The 23714-nt window shown below is 33.9% G+C and overlaps 1 protein-coding gene across 1 annotated transcript in view; it reads left to right on the top strand.

The window, feature by feature from the left end:
- The window catches only part of LOC126832951 (uncharacterized), a 107418-nt gene that overhangs the window by 69218 nt on the left and 14486 nt on the right, over positions 1-23714 (top strand). Inside the window, exons 6-7 of the mRNA XM_050564019.1 lie at positions 759-853; positions 11288-11509. Coding sequence (XP_050419976.1) covers positions 759-853; positions 11288-11509 — 317 coding nt within the window. The remainder of the gene's footprint in view (positions 1-758; positions 854-11287; positions 11510-23714) is intronic.

Here is a 23714-nt window from a genome sequence, read left to right on the forward strand (position 1 = left end):
ATAACAAGATAACTATTTAAAAGTAAAATGTAGCAATATGTAGAAATTAGGTGAGAATTATTATAATTTGATATTGATATATTTTTTTAATATAAAATTAATTAAATTTATATTAATATAATAAGAAATTATATTTTTATAAAATGTCTACATATGATAATAGTAAGGAGGTATTTTTATACGTTAAACAATGTCGAATTTATTTGCCTAAATTATTATTTATGTAATTTGACAATAATAACAGTTTTGTGCTCAGACGAAATTGCTTGAGGTAGATTGATTTTTAACAATGTTGCCTGTTTAAAAAAACATTTTCATTATGAACAATTATGGTAAAACATAAATCCGAGATATATATTAGCTTAAGAGACAAATAAAAAAAAGTTAAAGCAAAATGAATTATCAAAACGAGTTGATTAATCGTCTAAATCTATTAAAAATAAAACGGTAAACAAGCTGATGTGAATTCAAGTATACGTTATTCGAATAGACACAGATTGGACATATTACACGCCTTGTAGAACTTGGAACGTTCGTATCAAAGATAATAAATCATAATATTCCGTAAAAGATATTAATATCGTTGAAAATAATATAACTCGATGTAGACTGCTAAATCTTCCACAGTGTCGACGCATAAACATTTTCTTTGAAATAGGTTAGGTCGATATAACTATAGTTCATGTTTTTTATTACATTAATAATTTGTTGGCATTTTTTGTTTGTTTTTGATTGTATGACCCATTCGTATTTTTTAGATCGCCGGTGTCGAAAGCCGAGTCCTGTACATCCGATTCGAGGCTTATGCTCAAGTTCCAAGCTTGTCCCGACGTCCACAACACAGAGAGCACAGGTACGCATACTTATAACCAAAAATATAAAATGTATTACAGATTACTTACTAGATTCTCTATGGCAGTGGCGTTGTAACCAATATAATAACCACTATATTATTGTGTTTTTTTTACAATGTAATATCAATCCTCACGCGTTCCTTCTCCTCCGTATAGTAGTTTTAATTCAATGCCGACAGGACACATGACGGATTTATTGAAACAAACCGTCAACCAGCCGCTTTACTCCACCGCCACCTTTGGGTTTATAACATGTGTCAAACATAAAGGGCCGGCCCGGTTTTTGATTGACACCCGTGACAGTTAACAATGCCGAGTAAAAAGAGCCATTATAGTTTCAGAATAATGATTCGATAAGGTCAGTTTTTTGTCTACTCAAAGCGTTTATTGTTCGGCGGCAAAATAATAAAACAAAAAATTCATGAGAGTTAAAAAAATAATCAGAATAATATCGACGAAAATGAGAGACCTCCGACTAGGGTGACGGCAAGAATTTTCAGTTAAAAGCTATACCTACTAAAAATTTCAAATTCAATTATTGATTATTTATTAAATTTAGTAGTGGAAAAAATATCTGAAGATTTCCCCACGTCCCTATTTGGCGTTAATTTATTTGTCTAGCATTATATTAACTTATGACATGATTACATCTGTAATTTTGCGCTTTCTGTTAAACCAATACTGATAATAAATATTATTTTAAGATTACGTTATAATGTATCTTCTTATGGGTCTTTTACGGTTCCTCTGCTTCTAAACAACAATCTCAATACAACCGCGCATTACAAAGGATCTAATAATATTGTGTTTAATAATTTATCATATTATTATTTATTTCATTTGGGAGTAACGCATAATCACCAGCGGTATATTGTCTTTTTCCATTACAGACAAGTGGTCTCCAGTTTTAAAATATACACCAGGGGTCTCGTGTGAGGTTTGGTTTATACTGTTTGTCAAAAATACGTTTATGATGGAAGTAGATCAACGGATACGTTTTTCATCTCGCCTGAACTTCAAAACTAATCTCTGTTTTTTTCATGACACATTCGACGAAGAAACCCTTTCAAAATTAAATTCCATGCTGGTTCGTCGCGTTCGATCCGTCTTGATTCGGTATTAAGTGTATATAATATTTCAAAACTCGCACCACTGTAGCGGATTCTGAATTAAGTAAAAAAAAAAAAAAAAAACCTTGGCCAATATAGAGCGTATTTCAATATGAAGCTCCTCTCACGTTTGTAAGCTAATATAGTTGGGATTTCCTTATCGCGCGTTCCGATCGATAGTCGGCATAATTGAAAACATTCAATGAAAATATATTCCAGACGTGTTTCAATCCGGCCGAACAGATTTGTGGCCGGCGAGGGTGGAACGTGTAAAATTTACCAAGTTCTATTTGTTTTTTTGAATCCGGTCATATATACATACACACACACACACACACACACACACACACGCACACACCGCCATCCAATCCCGCGCGTGTAATCCATCATCGTCGGTAATCCGTTTAAGAGAAAAACTTTTATTACTTAACTCCTCCCCTACCCTTGCCTTCTTCCCCACCCCCTCCCCCGCTCTTTCCGGCGTACCTATACGAATTTTTAAGCTCGTCGCTTATATTTATCCCGCCGACCACCGACCCGTCGTGTCGTGGTATTGTACGTGTGTTATTTGTTATTGTTTTTACCGTCTTGTGTGTAATGATTTCCTCCGGCGCGCAAGTTCACACAAAACGTAGGATTTGTTGTTTTTATGTTGGCCCCATGATTATATATCGTTTCATCTTGGCGGAACGCTAAATCCCTCGTGAGCAGGCAATCGTCGCCCGAGCTTTGATCGATCGCATGTGCTCTGAATTTTTTTTTTTTTCCACTCCAATGTTTACACGATCGAGGAGGAGAACCATTATTGCCGTTCTCTCCTGCAACCGTTCGCCTATTAAGCCGATTATAAACGGACAGGTTTAACAAACCGTTCAACACGTGTTACCTCACAATTAGCCGAGATAAACGAACGGCCGCTGTTTGTCTTTGCTACACGCACGCGCGCAAATAGTCTCGTATAAGGCATATTTTCATATCGTTTCTATTTTATACTTTGTACATAATATGTAGTATTTGGCTCAAACCGCGTTAAGAGGTCTCTGAGAAAAACATGAGCAGTTTAAGAGTAAAAATGTATCCGTTCAAAATTGAAGTACTGATACTTCATATAGATTTCGACTTCACAACGATTTTCGATAAAACAACAATTTTGTCCTAAGTAATTGGAAAATGTTGTGTCCCATAACTAAATTTCTAAAAACGTCCATAATATCTAATTTTGTACGTAGCTCCATTTCAAACTACCGTTACTTGTTATATAGATATGTTAACACTTGTTTTTGTTCGGTAATGGCGTTGTATAATTTGGAAACAAATATTAAATATCAATACGGATCCCGGATTCATTATTAATAAGAGATGTAGCGTCTTTAAGTTAAAATATTACTGTTTTTATTTTTTAACTACAACAAACATTTGTTCAAACCAATAACTGTCTACGAGTCGTTCTTAGAAAAATGATTAGCCATCAAGACGGTTACACGAAATCATAATTCACTTATGTTTTTATTACTTTTTTTTTTACTTGTTATCTAACTGTTATAGTACTTTCGCTCCCTTAATTTATTATTATTGATGTTCTTTTGGTCATTTTTTTTTCATTATTCATTTTTCTTTACTACGCATTTCTTCCAAACCGTTATCTACCCCTGCGAAGTTGTACGTCAACCTGTCGCATTCAATATAGTGTCGTTGCTCGCTTAGGGGCCCTTAAGGATGATGTATAGGCTACATAGTAAAGTGTGTGTGTCGAAAACAAGAGTCTCCTTGCTCATTATTATTGTTACAACCCCGTGTCATATAGGCAAAAGGTAATGAGGCACCTAGACATCAGTCATTGTCGGCAATAATACACGTCAAACCCTTCTTGCCGCCGTGTCGGCAAACTTCATATATTATTCAAGCGAAAACCACCCCCCCCCTACTCACCCCCCAATGTCTAAAAGTTTTAGGGCCCCACCTCTATTGTCTTATGTGTTTCGACTTTCTATTTATTTATTTCATTTTTTTTTTTGTCACCTCTGACAGTGTGAAACCACACAACGCTTGCGGTCCCGTCAAACCGTCGTTTCTGTACCTAAGAAAGCACAGGCCACAAAGAAAACATTCAACTGTTGACATAACCTACTTGCAAATCTTGCACCACTCGACAGACTCTTCTCCGCTTATATCCGCACACCTCCACGTCAATGTCTTGTTGAAACTGTGTAATGTTTGTTCTCGTTTAGTCTGTTTAGCATTTACTATTCAGTATTCAAAATTCCATGATTTTATCTAAAAAAAAAAAAAAAAACTATATTCAGCCCTGTGTTTTCCACACAAAATAATACATTTCTCCGGGGAAACACTTTTCTACAATTGAATATAAAACGAAAAAAAGAATACACACTGAGCAAATTCAAATTGTGATTAAAATTGCATCATTATTTATTGAAATACGTTCTTGGGGGATTCAAACACGTACCTTCAACATAACAACACCACATCGCGTTTAACTTTATAAGGAAACATAATTCAAACGTGTACAATATATTTTTGCACATACACTGCATTCAAAATAAGTATTCATGCAAATTGAAGTGTAAAATATCGACAAGATTATGACATTACTTAATTCGAAAATAATTAATAGGTTTTTTTTAGTAGTCCCTAAATGTTATCTCTTTTGAAATAAATACTTTAATCTACTCAATTACACACTGGATTATACAGGCGTTTTACATACAACAAAATAAATCATTTACGTTTTAAGTACACTTATCGTGTTGAACCCATAACTTCAACAACAAGATCTTGGCCTATTGAATATGTTTCAATAAAAAACTACAATTTTTCGATAGAATTTATTATCGTGATTCGGACGGTATGCGTCTAAATTTAATATGCATAATGTCTACATCTCGCCATGCTAGGCATTTTTCTCCCCGTGACTTGTGAGAGTGCATACTGTATAATATTTATATGCGTAATGTGATAGGGAAATAGGGTGATCTGTCTATGCCACAGATGGAGAATTATGACGAAGGGCGTATACATATTATATAGTAGCCGAAGACCGCCAGCGAATAACTGACATTATTCGTAAACGAACAAAGGAATCCTTTTTAACAGACGACCGCCCCACTTGTTTCTCGTGCACACAGCAACCTTTTCCCTCGTCCTCAATGAAGTTCATTGATTGTGCACGCTTGCATGTATATCCGACTCAAGTAAATGCCCGCAAGCGTTTCTTTTGTTATTCCGAGTCACAAACATGCAACTAGTTCTTCAATAATGTAACCGTTTTGTCGGCAATATAACGTAAAGTAATTTTATATTTAATTTATAATAATACTACTTGATCAACGTTTATAAACAATATCTTTTTCTCGGAACATCGACATACTGTAATTTTTAATATTATATACCAGGTATTTTAATAATATTATCTTCTTGTACATCCATTAACTAAATTATTTCAGTAACTTTGGCAGCTACATTTTCTTACAAAATAATTATTTGTTTTATTGCCAGTAAGTGTAGCCCGAGTTTGATAAAAATGTATTTGACTAGTCAGTTTCTATCAGTTTAGTATCCCAAAAATCTTTTGTTGCGACGAAATATATATGGTAATTACTAATAAATTAAAAACAGGCGCACGTGTCCGTTTGTAATGCATATAAAATTATTATGTGACTTTAACAGGAAATGTATAGTTAGTTTGCTATAAATAATAATAATATTATAAATGTTTATTACTTTAGAAATTATATTTTAATGTGATTGTTCACAGTTTTATTGTCAAAAGAACGACATCCTGGGTTTTATGACGAATCGTGGGTCAAATTAAATAAATCTGAATAACAAGTATTAAAATGTTAATTGAATGACAAAAGTTTTCAGTCTGGGGTTGTCTGAAGTTTATTTTTATGTGAGAAAACGGTGGAATAATATCACCGTTAAGTGATAGGATAAATGTAAGTTTTTATACAAAACAAAAATTGTAGGATTCATTCTGAGATCAGATTCGATTTTAACATACTCTACAAAAGTCGAAATGATAATAGTTCACGTTTTTAAGTATTTCAAGGTCGTATGCCTATACAAACGATTATGTGTGCAATTTTAGTGAGTTTGGCAGTCTATAATGTTTAAACAACGACGGAGAAAAGTGAAGAATTAGATTAAATTTTATTTCGGAAAAAATGTAATATTGCACTTTTTAAATAAAAGTTATCTTTACGGCGGCTGCGTGGCGTCTGTGCAAATGCCTCGTTCGAAACTTTCATTATTATGTCTGATCGGATGAAAAAACGTCGGTGAACATTTTTCCAAAAAAGTTGGACAGGAACCGAGGGCGGACATCTACAAAAATGGAATGAGGTTGAAAAGGACATTTTTTGGGGGGAGTGGGAGCTAATATGTTAAACATTTTATCGCAGATGTTCGCCCCGCAGCAATGCTGCTCTGCTATGCCGTCAAACTGCCACTTAACGAGACTTACTAACTTCACGGACCGTTGTAATACCTGCGAGTAACTCAAACGACAAGTGAACGGTTCGCACTTTATTTCCACTCATCGTCGCCGTTCCCGGATGTTAAATTAATGAAGGCAATTCCCCACCCCCCTTGCGTCCATTCCCCACCCCTTTGTGAACTACCTGCAACATTTAGAGACTTGTCTTACTGCACTGTTTTATAAAAGTAGGTGTCAAGCACTCGAGAAAAGCGAACTGTGATATTTATCATTCAATTAAGTCAAATATAATAATATATTGATCAGTCAACACACACACACACACCATACACAAAATAAGTATCGCATGAGAAAGACGTCATTGGTATGTATAGATGGAAACTAATATGGCATTATTGATTGGCCTTTTTTATATTTAAACGAACCACTTTTGAAATTTGTAGTTTTTAATTGTTTCTGGTAACACATAATAGTTTAATAGGTACTATACTTCATAATCATTCTATCTAACACATATCAATAGCATACGATAATAAATTATAGTGTAATAATGATAGGGATTGACTTTGTGTTCTTGTCTACTCGTTTTAGCACCATACGATTTACACCATCAATTTGTTTGTTTTTACAATGGCTCATATAACCAAAAATTGGACAAAATTAAATAAATAAATTAACGAATAACGACTAAAACAAATCTAAAGGTTGGCTTACACGTTCTGTTAAACTGAAGCAAAAGGAACTGTTCGTACTTTGGTTTCCGATGCCTAAAAAAACGGTTCAATTGCACAGTTTTTAGAGTGTGTAAAAAGTTCATTCAAGCAACGGATTGCACAAAATATCATCCATTAGTATGCACAGTCTAACCAAACCTGTAAACCCCCCTTAATAGCCTATTAATTGAAAAAAAAAAACTTTATTGGTTTTGTTATGACAACATAGTTATTCAACTCAAAACGGTGAAATTTTAAAATTACAAATAACATTATTGATCAAATCTATTATTTTTTTAATCGAATAATGCTCATCTTTGTTCATAACATGTAATTTTACTCGAACCTAGTATTACAAGCACATAACGAATGCTAAGTAAAACGTACAAAAAACCCTTACTCCGATTTTAGGTTGAATTATTTTGACCAAAACCGTTACGATAATAATTGTATTATAACATACAATTTTCTTTAATCATACGAGTTCGACATTTTAATAAAATGCATGTCGGTAATTATTACTTGCTCAATCGTTATTATTACAGCCGATACACACTATACCTACTCTATAATTAAAATCGTTCATCGTGGAAGTGTATCAAAAGGTTGTATTATCCTGTCTATTGTTTAAAAATGTTTTTAAAAAAAAAATAAAGCCATACACGTTCTATTAAAGCACGTATTTTAATTCTTAAGAAATCTATTAAATATAGTATAATTCTGTAAAAATAATTTCAAACTACTAAGTATGCCTTTTTTAAATTATGATTCATCGAACACGTCTGTTGTGTAGCGATGATGAAATTAATAATAAATTCATCGTACTCGGTAACTGTTATTTTCGTTGTTAGACAATATTATTATGTTAGAAAATACAATTATTATGGTTCACCCATCATATTGTATGTTCAAGTTTTTTTTTTGTTTGCTTAAAATTCGTTGACCTGATCGAAACAACCGAACAAACGTAATTTTTAATGTCTTAATATTTTTTGACGGCATGTTCGCAAAATGCAATTGTTCGTTTCCTCAATCTAAATAATAGAAGCCAGCCATAGTATAATTTACAAATCAAAGTATCCTGGATTTCGGATCTGTCGTTGCGAATAGTATATTACAGTAAACGTGATTTATGGCGCGGTCTCGGTATTATTATTTTATTATGTGGTTCGATGCGATTTGAATTTTTTTATTTCATTTCTCTGTGACAAAACTCGAAAAAGCGATTCCTCACGCGACTACCAAGCTCTGTTGATGGTTTTTTGGCTGAAGCGGGTTGTGGATGTTTCTGGAGGGGAAAAAAGTAAAATATTATTTTCCTCTTCTATTGTTTGAGCTTTCGGAGCTTAATAGAATTTCATTTCGTTTCGGCTTTTTTGTTTTACTTCTTTTTTTTTTTCAAACTGAGGAATTACGCTACAATGCCGTGTGACTGCCTGCTTTTGTGAAATAAACAATAAAAACTGAACTCTGTATACATATATATACCGCCGCGTTGTATACTTATATATCGCAATTCATAAACATAAAAAAAAGTATACATACATATATATATATATATATATATATATGTTTTAAAGGGTTCCTTGCATGTTTTTAATAGCGTTTCTCCGACGTTTTTGTCAAGACAACACTGTACACAATTTGCATTCGGTATATACTTATACATAATATGAATATTGAGCGATGAGCACTCAAGCGGCGTTTTCGTTAGGCAATTCTAGTACATTCGCGTGGCATATACTGCGTGTTTTGCGTATTGAAAAATAATTCAATAAACAATTTATAGTCTTATAACAAATGCATTTCTAGATAAATTATTAAAGATACGTCTGTGTGAACGTCCAGCAAAAACTCGAGTTGTGTTATAAACATTTTACATTTTTTTGTTATCGTAAACAAATAATTTCATGCCGAAAAAAAAATAAAACTTTATCTGTCCAATTACACGATAATGTATTTTGTATCTAACAACCTTAAATTTCTGGTTATGTACTGGCCAGTTTTTAACGTTCTCGGTACTTGTACAGTCAAGCGAATCTCGCATTAGGGTTTCTGAAGGATCGCTTGTCACAATTTAGTCGATTTTTTTTTTTAAGGTTGAGACATTTTTTGTGTTTTCTTTTTTGTTTATTTGAACTTCGCATTATTTTTCCGGATCAGTATCGGTGAAACGTGGTGACAGCGGCGGATCTTTTCCGCCAAAATGGTACTCGAAATACATTGCGGTAAATAACGTTTTTCAATTTCATCCGCAATTCGCATAGGTAGAATTTTTTGTCTACAACTCCACCTTTAACAAGACAAACATGTAGGCAGACGTTGTCATTGTTAAAATAAAATAAAAATTATCGATCCATCCACGTATCGCCTACTCAATTTAATTTTGATGTGTCAAAAATAGAGTTTGGCAAAATTTAATTTGCCAACACGAAACAACTAAATTAAATCGAATAACGAGTATTTAATAAAATACAAAAATAATGTATAAAAATAACTACAAAATTATTTAAATAATCTATTATTTTTGCAATCAAATCATTTTTTATTTAAATAAAATATTGTTTTAATAATGTTTTGTTAATAAATTACATTCACTATATAATAGTGTCCATTAGTAATTAAAGTAATCGACAAATTTAATATAACTGATACTCATTAATACATGTATTAGTTGATACTTAAGCGCACCTCGGTTGCATTTCCATACCCTCCAATTAGTATTCGTATTAAACGCCTTTCCCTCGTACGATTTTTGAATCCAATCATTTACATGGGAGTTAAAAAAAAAATAATACTCTTGTTCTTTTTTTAAACCGATTTCATACAACTATAGAATCGTTTGTATATGGTTATTGTTATCTTCCTTTTCCTACCCCGGCGTAGATCATTATATATACTATGTTTAGACATCCTTCCACCGAACATTGTTCGCCCTTCCTAAAAAACTATTTTTTTATTTCCTCTCGTATTTTGATCTACCCCTCGTGAACACTTATCATTCGTACATCCCTCATAATTCTCAAGCGCTACTCTCTTAAAAAAATATATAATGCGCATTTTGAACATCGGGTAGGTACTCTGTACGGCGTACAAGGTTTTTTTTGCCCCTCTCGTCTCGAGTGGGTGTCATTAGCGGTAACTGTTAAAGCTACCTAAAGAATACCGTACTTAAAATTATAAATTGTTCGTGTAACATTTGACTTGGCACAACCGGTAAATAGCTCTTTTCAAGTTTTACGCGACCGTAATTAAATAAGTACGTATAATATTTGTTCAAGAGGCCCGCAGAAATTTAATAGTTTTTCATGGCGTTTTATGTTAAATGTGCGTTGTCTGTATAATTATTCAGCAGGTGGTGGATTATTACAATAGAAATATTAATATAACTATAATAATAATAATAATAATAGTGATTAAAAGTTTTAGAACCGGTGCGGTGGTGTAACGGAATCAAGCGTTTTGTGTAATACAATATAATATCCAAAAGGATATTATGGAATAATTATTGTTTAAAGAGATCTGGTAAAACAGCTTAGGCTTGTGTCCTATTTGTTTTTAATTTTGATGTTTGCCTCTTGGAACTATCGTTAAAACGAACGGATGGATGTGATTGAGTCACGAATCACACGAATGTTCTTTCAATTTATATATGTAAATTTGTGTAGCGAAATTGTTTATATTATCGCGTTAAAAATACTCATTTTCCCTATTAATAATTAAATACTTTCGTTTAATAATTTCGAAACATAACACCGTTGTTTCATTAAAATAATTAAAAATGTCTTTTAATTTAAACGCACAACACTTTCCTAAAGTCAATGGTAATCATTATAATCAGGTTGTTTGTAACGAATAACTGTGTAAAACAATTTTGCGCTAGTTAAAGCCTTTGTTAGGTGTACTCTTTTAGAAAACTTGTATTGATTATCCACCTGTAATGCTTACGTTGGTATATAATATAGCAACCATAATTTGCTTTGATACCCTTAAAAATGTACAATAAAAAAAACCTCATTATTAAATGATTAATGTTCACATTTTTAAATTTTATTATTCATTCTGATAAAAACCGTTTATTACCGTCACAGGAGTAGAAATTGGTGGTGGAATCAAATGGATGTAAGTAATTTATGTACAATTTTTGATTTTCAGTGGAAGAACTGCTGTGCTTGGCCACGTGGAAGGACGGTTCGACAAAGTATATGATTGGCAAGCTAGAACACACGCCTTCGTCGTCCGACGAAGACAAGTACCGCTGCTTTGTGGTGGGCAAATCAACTGGCGGCTCTTTCGAGATGGCTCAGTCCGGAGACGCGACTTGTAACGGCATGTCATCGCCCACTGACGGGTCGAGGACAATGAAATTCAATAGAGGTAAGCAAATCAAAATCATAAGATAAATACATCCAACCCCCTTGGCATATGTCTGTCTTATTATGCCTCTGCTTATGGTATTATAAATCGACGGTGACAACAACCGCTGCATTGAAACCCTTAAATAAAACTGTCAAACGCCATAAACTGTTTGCTGAACATATTTTTTCGGCTGAGTCGCGTTTCAAAAGAAATATACATATATATATATATATATATATATATATTATATTCTTTTTTTTCCGACTGATGTCTCTCTTTCTTTCTGTTTGGCTTCTTAAAAGCGGTAATTCCAGAAAAAAAAATTTATACTTCCATTTCCACAAAGTATTTTACACCTTTTCGGCATGCAATCGAGACATGAAAATCTCATCGAATGGTATAATATTTTTATAATAGTCTTAAAAAAAGTTCCCTGAGCCTAAGTGTAATGTTATTTTTCCGTGAGTGGCTGTACCTCCTCGGGGGTGTGTCGTTCTTATACTAATGTCTGGGAAAAAAAAGTTTTTGATTTACGACGCCCTCAAAACCGAGTGTCGCACGACTGTTAAAAAGTTTTAGCCGTGGTAACTTTTAAACCATGACTAATGCCTGGCAAATTAATTCTTTCGAAGAACAATAATAATATTAAGTCTTAGATTTAGGACGGTATGGGGTGACATCGAAAAATTGCCGGGAGAAAAAAAAACCGTCGTAACTTCGGTGTTTAAACAAAATATCGTTTATTTAAACCCTTTATCTTGTGTACGCAGTTTTTTGACGAGAAAAAAGTTTTCGTTTGAATTGACTTCGGGCTAATTAAAACTCATTGAGAAGAATTAATCCTCTCCGCAACACCACCATAGTCACCACTTGTTGCTAACCAATTTCCATTTGATCGGAATAACCCCAAATTAACAGAGTTCGTGTTTGTTTTTTGTTTTAATTACAATGATTAACTGGAATTTGTTTTATCAAGATTAGACTGGGTTTGTTTTTTTCGTAAACGCTTAATAAAAATAACCGTTACTGACTATTTGTATTATATATTATAATTATAAAACCCCAATTCGCAATTTTTAAATGATAAATATAATCATTTTATTAATTGTTAACTTTCAAATGAAATAACCCAAATAAAAAACTAACATCTGAATTCAAAAATTTTAATCATTTCCCACTCGTTACATTTTTTTATTAATAATCTACCATCATAATATCTTTTTTAATAATATTTTCGGTCAAAACATTAAAATGTAAAAAGTTGGTTTTTATTCTAAGAATATATTTTTAACGATGATGTGTTTTACGTGCTAATACAAATGCGAGGTTCTTATGGTCCTGTTTTTTTTTTTAATGAACCATTATCGTAACTCGCACTCGGCACTCGGCGTATTCTGAAAATTATTAAAATATTTCTAGTTTGTCCATGTTATCATAATAAATTATATATTATTATTTGTTATCTTTAAAATATTTTTCCTTTAATCGACCAATCAGTTTCAGATCTTTTCTTACTATTTAAATAATCTACTTAATAATTCCCATTTTGAAGGATGCCGTTGGTCAATAAATCGAATAAATCTGTTTTAAAATTGATAAAAGTGTTATCATAGTAATTAACAAACATGTAGGCATTATTATATCAGAACTATGATTGTTTTCCCGCCCTTGTGTCCCGAGGCTTTTATACTGAAACAAATATTATATTATTATTGTACCTATACTAATGAAACGCGTTCATCTATCGAAAAAATCAAATTACAATGGTTAAAACCCGAAATTAAACAAATTTTCCAATTTCGCTTTCTCTCTATCCGCCTCTCTGATCTCTCCCTTTATATTGATATTTTAAATCGCCGTTTTATAAGGGGACCTCCCCCCCCCCCACCGACGCCTATCATGCTGTACGTGTACACTGTACGTGCACGTTGGCTATAAGGGTTTGACCGAAAATAGCGCGAACTCCTCTCTCAATATAACCGTCGTCGGGGAATGTCAACACACCGGGCGGCCCGGGAGTTATTAAAAGCGTCGCCACAACACCGCTGGCCATCCCTTGAGCATTGAAAGCTCCATTCGATGCTTTGCCCTTCACGATTTCGTCGGTCTGTTCGCACCCCAGGCTGTATTTATACACGACAGATATCATAACAGTTATTGCACCGTCGTAAACGGCCAGTTGAATATAATTTTCATTTGCTTACACGCGCACGTTTACTCGAGATATTCTCAATTCATCCCAAGTGCGCAGTAGACATTTTTTTGACTCGATAATCGGTCTTTCCATAGTAATATAATATACTAGAGTATAGAAATATCATCCTCGTTGTTGTGCCAATTCGTTATTTTTACTGAATTAGTTTGGATTAGGAACCCTGTATTAAATATGCTGCCTGATGGTTATTAAAACAAGAAAAACACTAAAGATTACATAATTTTGTTGCTTATGTCTCAAAATTAAATTCATCCACTCTAATTATTATTCCTTTGCGTCCGTCGTTTGTAGTATCATTGTGTACCTACCTTAAAATTGGACAGCTAATCTAAAGCTATAATATAACAACTTACTAAAATCGTATTTCATAATGTACATTTAATACAATTATTATAATAATAAGTTTTGTTGATCGTTTAAAGTTGGAACGAAATTACTCAGAGAGAGAGAGAGAGAGAGAGCAATTGTTTTTATTATTATTTTCCGATTTTTCCTCCCATAATCTCTGACGGAAATGTCGCCATTTTTATTTCTTTTTCTTTAGAGCTACAAAAATAACCTAAAGAAATTAAAAGGTCCCTAAGAAAACATAAAAATATAACTGAATGCAATTTATTTCAATAACAGTTTTTCAGCTATACGACGGTTTTTATCCTGCCCACGTTACATTTATGCATACTAATTATATACATAAAATAACATACAATTTTGTTGAACGACGACAATCAATACTATATTGACGCATTTTGTGTTTTTTGTGGTTTTATTATTTACAGTTTTTACAAAAAAAAACACCTATAATTTGAATTTTGTAATAATAATTGACAATGAAGTAGATATGAGAAATTGAAATAACCAAATCGATATCTTATAATTTTTTCAATTTTTACAATAAACAACATTTCTCATTGTGTACTTACACCTTTGCGTACTTGACGCACGGTACCCACGGTGATACATTTCCAAACCCGTCAAACCATATTGTTGTTATGGTCGACTTTTACGACCCTGAGATTGCAACGTTTTACGAGTTTTGCTGTCGGTGAAATTTCAATTAGTTTGACGTCTATTGGTGTCTTTTAATTTTGTTATACGTCGTTTTTGTATATGTATAAAACGCGTGGATGGAAATAAACGAAAAATGACGCTGTTTAAATTTCAATAAACACCATTCTCGATCCGTTTTGTTCTTCTCCCCCCGCCGCCCAAAAAGCCAAGGGTTCTTGGGATGTATAAAAGCAGTTTCAGCATCTTTTTTTTTTTTTTTTCTCATCCGGAGTGATTCGTAATAGGAATGCGTATAGTCCTCGTTTTCCACTTGAACGTCTGGAAGGCGACAACGCGGCAGCAGAGATGAGAGAGAGAACGACAAAAAAAAAACGACGGCATTTTGTTTTTCGATTTCCATCTCCAAAACTTTGTTCTCGAGCATCTCTTCTTGTATTATGTATGATATCTCGAAATTCGCCTCATCGTACAGAATTATTTATTGGCCCGTCCGCGAATTGGCCGCGTCGAGTGTCGTTTTCGAGACAAAAGGCATTTATGTAAGTCAAGAAAACGCATAACACGTTGTTTTTTTTCAATTTTGTATATTTGTTTTACGTTTTCAAAAACGAATAGACCCGAATAATTGTATGTTTAAAACAATTTCTCGCGAAGGCACGCGGTCGCTGTACCGTGTGTTTTATATACATTATATTACATTTGTATTCCAATGATTATTTTCACTCATATTTTTATTTAAATAATATGTTATCGACATGATTATTTATTTAGACAAATTTTCATTTGAAAATAGCCATAATCTGATTGGAAAGTGCCGGAAAAAATTCGGTGTACTTAGTTTAAACTTTAACATTGTTTTGAGTATAATATCAAGCCCCTCCCCCCTCATAAATTGCTGCCAACTCTGATTGAAGTTTACGCTTGTCGCGTCAAATATTCGATTTTAAAATATCGTCAATCCGTTTTCTTGGCTTTAGTGAATGATATAAAATCGTATAAATCAGATTTTTAATAAAAACACATCGGCGGTAACATATAGCTAAATAATAAATAAAGATAAATAATAACAATGTATTAGCTACGGTGGCGATTGCGATATGAAATTATTCATTCATCGTTGTTACGGTATAATATTGTTATTATTTATTATCCGCCGTTGGTAATAAATGCATTTGTTTTGGAAAAATAAAATTCCACCTACTGATTTTATCGTTGCGTTCAATTATTATTCCATGTGCTCGCGAAACCGGGAATAATATATAATCCATTTGATCTATTATCATTTATCAACCGCTCGTATATATGCCCTATAATATATGTGCTGTATACATATAGCATTGCATTCGAGCTATCAGCTCTCGCGGTTAGGCGGGCTGTCGAATTTTAAGACTAATTACAGGTGTAATTAATAGCTAATTGAACCCTCTCGACCGCGGTTTCCGTTATGCTGTAGTCCCTCGACACACGTAACAGCGATACCGCGACCACTCCGTATTATTACGGTGTACTATCCTAAACGATTTACCACATCATTGTCATCGTGGGTATGTTAATAAGTTTGTGATTGTCAACATACGGTTCTGCTGTCGTTGGGTATTGATTTTCCGGCATCGTCTAATCATTGTTGGCTTCCGGCTTGGGAGGACGCGTGTAACCTCCCCCTGTCCGTTTTCCGGTATTCCTTGTGGAGTGAAAATATATCGTTTTTGGCCTAGGTCCAAACTTCCTATATAACGTCGTCGGTTAACGGTGGTGGTGGTGGTGGTGGTGATGGTAGCGCGTGTCCCTGGGGCGGAAACGGGTTGAAAAAGGATAGACACGGCCAGATAAAGACGGACGAGAAAAGGCGAAGGGACGCCTACGAGAAGGTGGTATATAGTGGGGATACCATTATACAAAATTAAACATTCTCGACGGCCAAAGGGTCTTTATCGCACGGCCATCTTCGCCGCTCGAAGACGGGGGTTGTGGCAGTGGCAATAGGCTAACAGGGTGCGAGAGGAATACGTCAACCTAAGCAGTCGGAATGGACGAGATAAGTACATGCCAGTGGATTGTGTCGTAATAAATGAAGCGCGAAATAATATAAATGCCTTGATGTGGTAGCTCTGTGTCCTATATACACTGTGGCGTTGGATGTGATAGCAGTAGTGGGTGGTGGTGGTGATTATTCTCGACACGACGAGGGTTAGCTGCCGGAGGTAGCGGTGGTGACCTGTCGACTCGCGATAACACATTTCCTCAACAGCTGGCCTTACGATGAAAGAAAAAAATAAAAGAGCACACATAGCTGACGTCAACGCATTAGTTGGTCACACTGAACGCGCGATTATCGTTATCTCATGTTTGTGCGGTAGAAGACAAAAATCTAGTATCAACGCCTCACAAACAAATCACGTCATAGTAGTCATGTATAATTTGAGCGTTCCTTGTCGTGTGTTCTTCCAATAATTCCATTATTTTGATAACATCGAAATTGGAATTTCTATAAATTGTATACTTAATTTATTACAATTAGACGATACCATTTTATGTGCAGAGTCGCTACACAATTATGTTGTACCTACTGTCCTTACTATTTGGTTCGAATTTACAATTTTTTTTTGTAATAACTTACCATTAGTCAATTTTAATTTTTGACTATTCAAACAACAATCTATACATCAAACCTGCCATAAGCGTTTGGACAATTTTAAATTGCACTAGTTCTCCCGTCGAGTCTTCGGTCGTGCTTATTGGGCGTGTTTGTTTACCGGTTACGCTGCTTGGACGCGAGCATAAAGTGGGTGGGAAGCAAACCAGGGGAAGAGGGTGACAATTAAACGTACCGCAAGTAGCAATTTGGTTGCTCGGTCAGCTGGAAAGTTAATTGTTTCCAAGCGACATGCCCCGTCCTTATCGCTAAAACTTAACAGGTCCCGTAAATCTTTTATTAGGTTCGTTGGTCTTAGTGGGGCCAAAACTTTATGACCGCATAACCTCCGCCGCCGGTATAGTGACCACGCCAGTGACCCCAAAAGTGGAACTGTGTTAGTAGATGTTCGTTTCCACCGCCAAAGTTGTGTTTACTGTACGCACACACTGATTTACTTTTGTTTTCGCCAGAAAACCTTAGGGTAAAATAACTAACCCCGCCACTCAAACACAACGCAGCAAAGTCAATGTGTAATCAGTGTATTATAGTTGGTTATGCTGTTGTATAGTAGTTTTATGAAGTTTTAGGAGTTAAAAAGAAAAACATTTATTTTCGTTGGGACTTACATCGGTTAGTTATTAATTACATAAAAGAAAGCATAAAAGTAAAAAAAAAATAGAAACTCATCGATTTTTTTCCAGATTATTAGTAAGTAAAAAAGTTTAATAGCAAATCAAAAACATTGTATACGACGTCGGTGGTTTAGGTATACAAGCAGAAACAGTTATAGTTTCAGTCATTACGTTATCGCTTGTGAAACGCGCGTTTTCGTTTTGTTTCTCGTATCGTTTCCGTTGTATTGTGGTAATGATGGTGACTGGGCCCTTCGAAAATTCTCAACTCGGTAGTAAGGTTAAATTAAATACATTAGGTATAGTAAACACGCACTGGCAGTAACGGCGCAATCATTATTTCAGATGCAAACCATTAACAGAAACTATCCGGTAATCGAACTTAATGCTTCTAGTTCTGACCATAATAATTACCGCTGCTGCCGGGTAATGATAATTGTCGGTTTGTGTGCGAAATGTGTTTTAGTTCCTACGAGGGAGGAGAAGCACACGTCCAGTAGGAGATGGAGAGAAAAATAATATATATATATATATATATATATATATTAAACGGCTCAAGCTGCTGTCTACGTTGATGCAGTAAAAAAGTCAAGTTATACTCAAAAACACCAAATCGGTCACGGGAAGGGGGGGATGAATGTTTTCGACCGCTTGTACAAAATATAAAACGGAGTAGGTAAATTCTGAAACTAACTAGGAAACTTAAATGGGTTTCCCTCGAAACGAGGTTCCGTTTAATGTACATACATTTGCTTTGAGATGAGAGAACAAGGTATGATCGGGTTTCTCCGAAAAACGTTTTTCAGCTAGTGAAAATTCCAATAATCAAAGTGCGTTCACCCAAAAAATGTTTTCCTCGTGAATATACAATGTACACTAATGTTGGGGCGTAATTGAATAGGTACTCTATGATAAAATCACATAATATATTACGGAAAAAAAAATATGTTGATTAAATTAATCAATAATAATTTACGTACGATTAATCCTTTTTTAAAGTTCGTGATTCTATAAGTAATTATTATTTATCAAATTGTAGTTATATGATAAATAATGATTGGATTAATGACTATATTTTTTTTAAGTGTTTAAATTGTATTTTATCAGTTATCTCATTCATGAGGCAACACGAATTATATTAAATTTGATATGTATAGAATGAGATTACTATAGATGGGGTTGAACCACTTCTATATTTAAATATAAAACTTATAGCTAGGTAGTTAAAACAAGTCAATTTATATAATACCATATGATTAATAATTACATTAATTAACTAGGTAATTAACTAAGTACTATAACTAATATCCGTTATCATTAATCATGAATAAGATTACAAATTACAATCAAAACTGAACTATTTACACACTTGACCTAAAAAAATTACATCAAACATATAGAGGTTGCGTTGGAATTTATAATAAAAATAGTTTGACAATATGTCCATTTGCCCCGGTCAGTGACCAGTTACAATATACAATTTACCATCACGCAAATCAGAAAATTTGTTTTTTTTTATTTCCACTTCCATAGTGGTCTGAATATGTTGTTGGTTTTATAGATTTTCCTGTAAAATTTTAAAATCATGAAATAGTACCTATTGTATTGTTTTTAACTTAAAATAATATTGTCCTATGCATGACTCTGGACGATTCGACAAAACCTCGATGGCCGTTGTTATACTACCTACTCTACAAATAATTTTTTAATTATTATACTGTACAATGTACATTATTATTATCATGTTATAACATTATGTATATGATACTACAGACCGACATAGTTTTGTTGATGTCTTTCGTTGCGTTGGATTTGCTCATGTACAGCGTCCATTAGTCGCTGTATATACCGAATTTACTTGCCCGTTATTCGTGTTCACCGATGTTATCAGTTTACAACGCGTTTGTGTCCGACTATATTATATAATGCAGACTGTAGTCTGTATTAATCGATTTCCGTCGAAGGGTTAACGGACCGGTGCACAGTGTACGTTTTTTGTATAATATTTAAATGAATACACGGCGGTATCGAATTTGTTTCAGCCGATCGGTAATAATGTGTACAGACTAAAGTCTCACTCGTGTAACGCTAACATACATGCCCATATTTTTTTCATAAACCTCAAACGACGATGTTCTACACCGATTATGACTTACTGCGATGTAAACCGTGTAAAGATTGCATACTTGCAGCCGACAATGGCTAATGATCATCATTCTTTACTGTACACAATTCTGTAACGGATTCATATACATACATCAACAAACATAACGATAATTGTATAATGATCTTGAACTTTCTGGTACCATCACACGTGTACAATGGTAATAATCAAAACACGAGATCGCGATCATAAATGTACGATTTTGTTGTCGAAACTAGTTATTTAGGTCAAATTTGTGCCCTGGATTATACGTTTTGTCGTTGTTCGACTAGCATGTTATAAATCAGTGTCAATAAAATACTCTTGAAATCTAAATAAGTTCAGGGAAACTTTCTCGGATTTAAAACTCGCAATAGGTTTTCTTTAAAATAAACAACAATATAAAATGTATTCCTGTGTATGCAACGAGCAGGTCAATCCAAATTATATAAGTATACAATTCACAAGAGAGCAGCAACGGGTTCTTATGGACGACGTTGATTATTTTTTTCCAATACGAATAGAAAAAGTTACCGTTATCTTTATGGTAGAACATTTTAAATGGCCCGGCCGGTCGGACGGAAAAATGAATTGTTTCTCTGAAACCAAAAAGTATTCTTGCGGTGCTCTCGAGAAAGTCAGGAGTGAAAACTAAGGTACAACGAAAAAAACCGACAATCGTTTGTTTCAGTTATTGATGGTTCTCCAGATTGCTTATACGCATGTATAGCATTTACGAGAGGGGAGGGAGAGAAGGGGTTAATCACACCGAAATGTTTCACTTGGATGAAGCGGCGACGGCGGTCGGTATAGTGCGTCGTAGCGATTAAACTTTTAAGTGTTGTCGATACCGCTTATGGGTGTAAAATAAAGTATAAGAATAACGGCCGCACATCACAGGTGATGACCGTCCATTCGTTATAACGTCTATGGCAAACTACCATTTAAAACTTTTTAATAACCCCTTTTCGGTATTTGTTTTCCCCCGAAAGCTACTTTTGTTCTTTGCATACAAACAACAACGCCCCGTCCCTCCGCTCACTCACCCTCGTGGACAAACTAATGATTAACAAGGGTGTAATTTCGATGGAAAAACCGAGGGTAACAAGGCCCAGCCCTAATAAAAATATGCCTGGTTATGCTTTGAAAAAACGAGGAACGTATATCAATGATAAAAAAACGACGTTAGGTAAAAATAAATATAAAAATATATATGATAGTTATGGTGTTAATCTCAAAACTACAATTGTTTATTAGGGCCCTCCTAGATGGTTTACCGAAATAATTGTTATTACATCGAAGGAAACTAATTATTGATCTTTTCATTTCTGTTGTTGACCTTTTGGGTCATTTGTTTGGTAATACCAATAATATAGCATATGGTAGGCCAAACAGCCCGTTGCCGCAAACGATATTTTATTATTTGTTATCGAAGAATATTGTAGCGGCAATATAGGGGTTGGTTACTTATAAGGTTTGCCTTTCGTTCTCCGTCTTCCGATATTATTAATGTGTACGTTCAATAACGAGGAATCAAAAAAAAAAATATTATTTTCCCTTCAAAGGTTCTTCTCAGCTTAGTCGGTGAACTGTAAACGGCGTGGTCGATTCGGGTCCTTCATTTTTTTCTTTTCGATATCATAATATTAAAAGGAAAACATTTCCGTTGTATTTTCTCATTTTTTTTTTTTAGTTTTCCACGCCACCAACAACGCTGGATTGTGATTAGAAATTCCCCTTTCAGTTTATTGCATGTATTTTTTGTGAGACCTATCACTCAACAAGAAGCACATCAGTAACAAACAAAAAATCTCTACAAAATCAATAAACCTTACACCTAAACCGTAGTTTAGAGTGTAAAGCACTTTCTAACACAAGGGCGTATTCATGGGGGTGGCTGAGGACGCTCCAGCACCCCCCCCCCCCCCCGAAATTTGTTTAGCCTGCCTTAAGTTTTAGTTTAAATTTAAGTTTTAGTTTAAAATTAACATGTTAACACAAACGAGTATTTTGCTTCGCATAAAAGTCCGAGAAAAAACCAAAGCTGACACTTTTATTATTAAATGCAAACAAATTATGGTACCTATTTGTAAATGGAATTATAACTTGATTGAAGATATTATTATTATTATTATTTTATAGTTGCACGTAGACTGCATTGAAATGGTATCAAGGCATATTCTGTTTGAAAAGTTTTCGCCTTTTACAACTAATGGTCTAGAATAAAGTCAAAGTTCTCGAAAGATCAACGATCTGGAATAATTTGAAATTAATATATTTCTACTCGAAAAACGGCTATGGACAGCTTTTGTAGATAAACGGCGCTACAAGTCGTAAACAGTTTCTCTGAATATAATATTATACTGTGTTACACTTTGAAACGTCAGTTTATTAATAACTAAATGTAAACTGTACCCCGAGTTGTAAGTAATATATATATATATATTGAGTGTCTTCAACTTGCAATAATATGTCCTCTTTATAGTAAATTGTATACAAGTTTATGCCATTGTTTGTTTTGGAATCCAAGTACAAAATCATTATGGTTGTTATTACAGCTTTGAAAGCTTACCTCAAACCCTTTTAAAAATATTATACATGTTTTCTTGAAACCCTTTTAAAGGTCATGTTTCTTGTGAGTCGTCGGTACGTTATCTTCCTAAATCGCAATTAATATTTTACCTGTCGACTATAATACTTACCCGTGTGTGTGTGTGTAACATAGCTTTTAAAAAGTATTCGTGTATCCGTTTAGTGAATATTTCTGTGGTGAACAGTTTGTGTTGTAATGGTTACAGACGTCATAACACTGAACGCATTTGCTGATTAAGTCGTTTATAAACGACCACTTTCGTTTCTTATCTTATGCATATAGTCGGTCTTGCCTTTAATGGAGGGTTTTTTTTTATTTCAAAAGCACTTATACTGCGCACTACCCTTGCCTCATATATTGATATCTTAAGCACGACCACGCAAACCCACCTTTGAAATGACAGACCTGAGCGCGTTAATACTTAATAATAGTGTTTACTTCCTCTTACGTTTTAATGAGGATGGTCACATTTTTTACTACGTTAATTTTATCGAGACTTATCAAAAAAAAAAATGTATAGTTTTGATGCACACATTTTTATTCTTATAGTAACTATAGTAATTCTTATAGTAACTACTTATAGTAACTAGTAGTAGCTCAAAAACGGCCGGAAGGCTTCACTTCGTTTTCTAGCCAACATATTATGCCATTTAAGATTTTGATTTGGTTTTTTAACTAACCTAAAGAAACAAACTTAAAAAAAAGTCTTATACTCAAAGGAATAAATCGTCTTATAGATTTTCAGATATGGACGCCCTTACTAGAGTTATTTACAATATTTATTAACAAAACACATATTAGTAAATTACTCTGCGTCAAACGTGTTATTGTTATTTTTTTCTTATTTATTTCTCTCGATAATTTAAGAGACGTTTGATGTGAACTAAAAGGGTAAAGTTGTAAAGTATTGTTGTAAAATTGTTTAAATACATTATTTTTATATCAAATACTAATTTGATTAAATACTTTAAAAGAAGAATCAAGGTCAAGTTAATTA

The sequence above is a fragment of the Adelges cooleyi genome, unplaced genomic scaffold (genome assembly GCF_023614345.1).
Source record: "Adelges cooleyi isolate 19-005CV unplaced genomic scaffold, UGA_ACOO_1.1 ACOO_flye_CR_arks_rails_tigmint_CR_PRNA_1, whole genome shotgun sequence".
Lineage (NCBI taxonomy): Eukaryota > Metazoa > Arthropoda > Insecta > Hemiptera > Adelgidae > Adelges > Adelges cooleyi.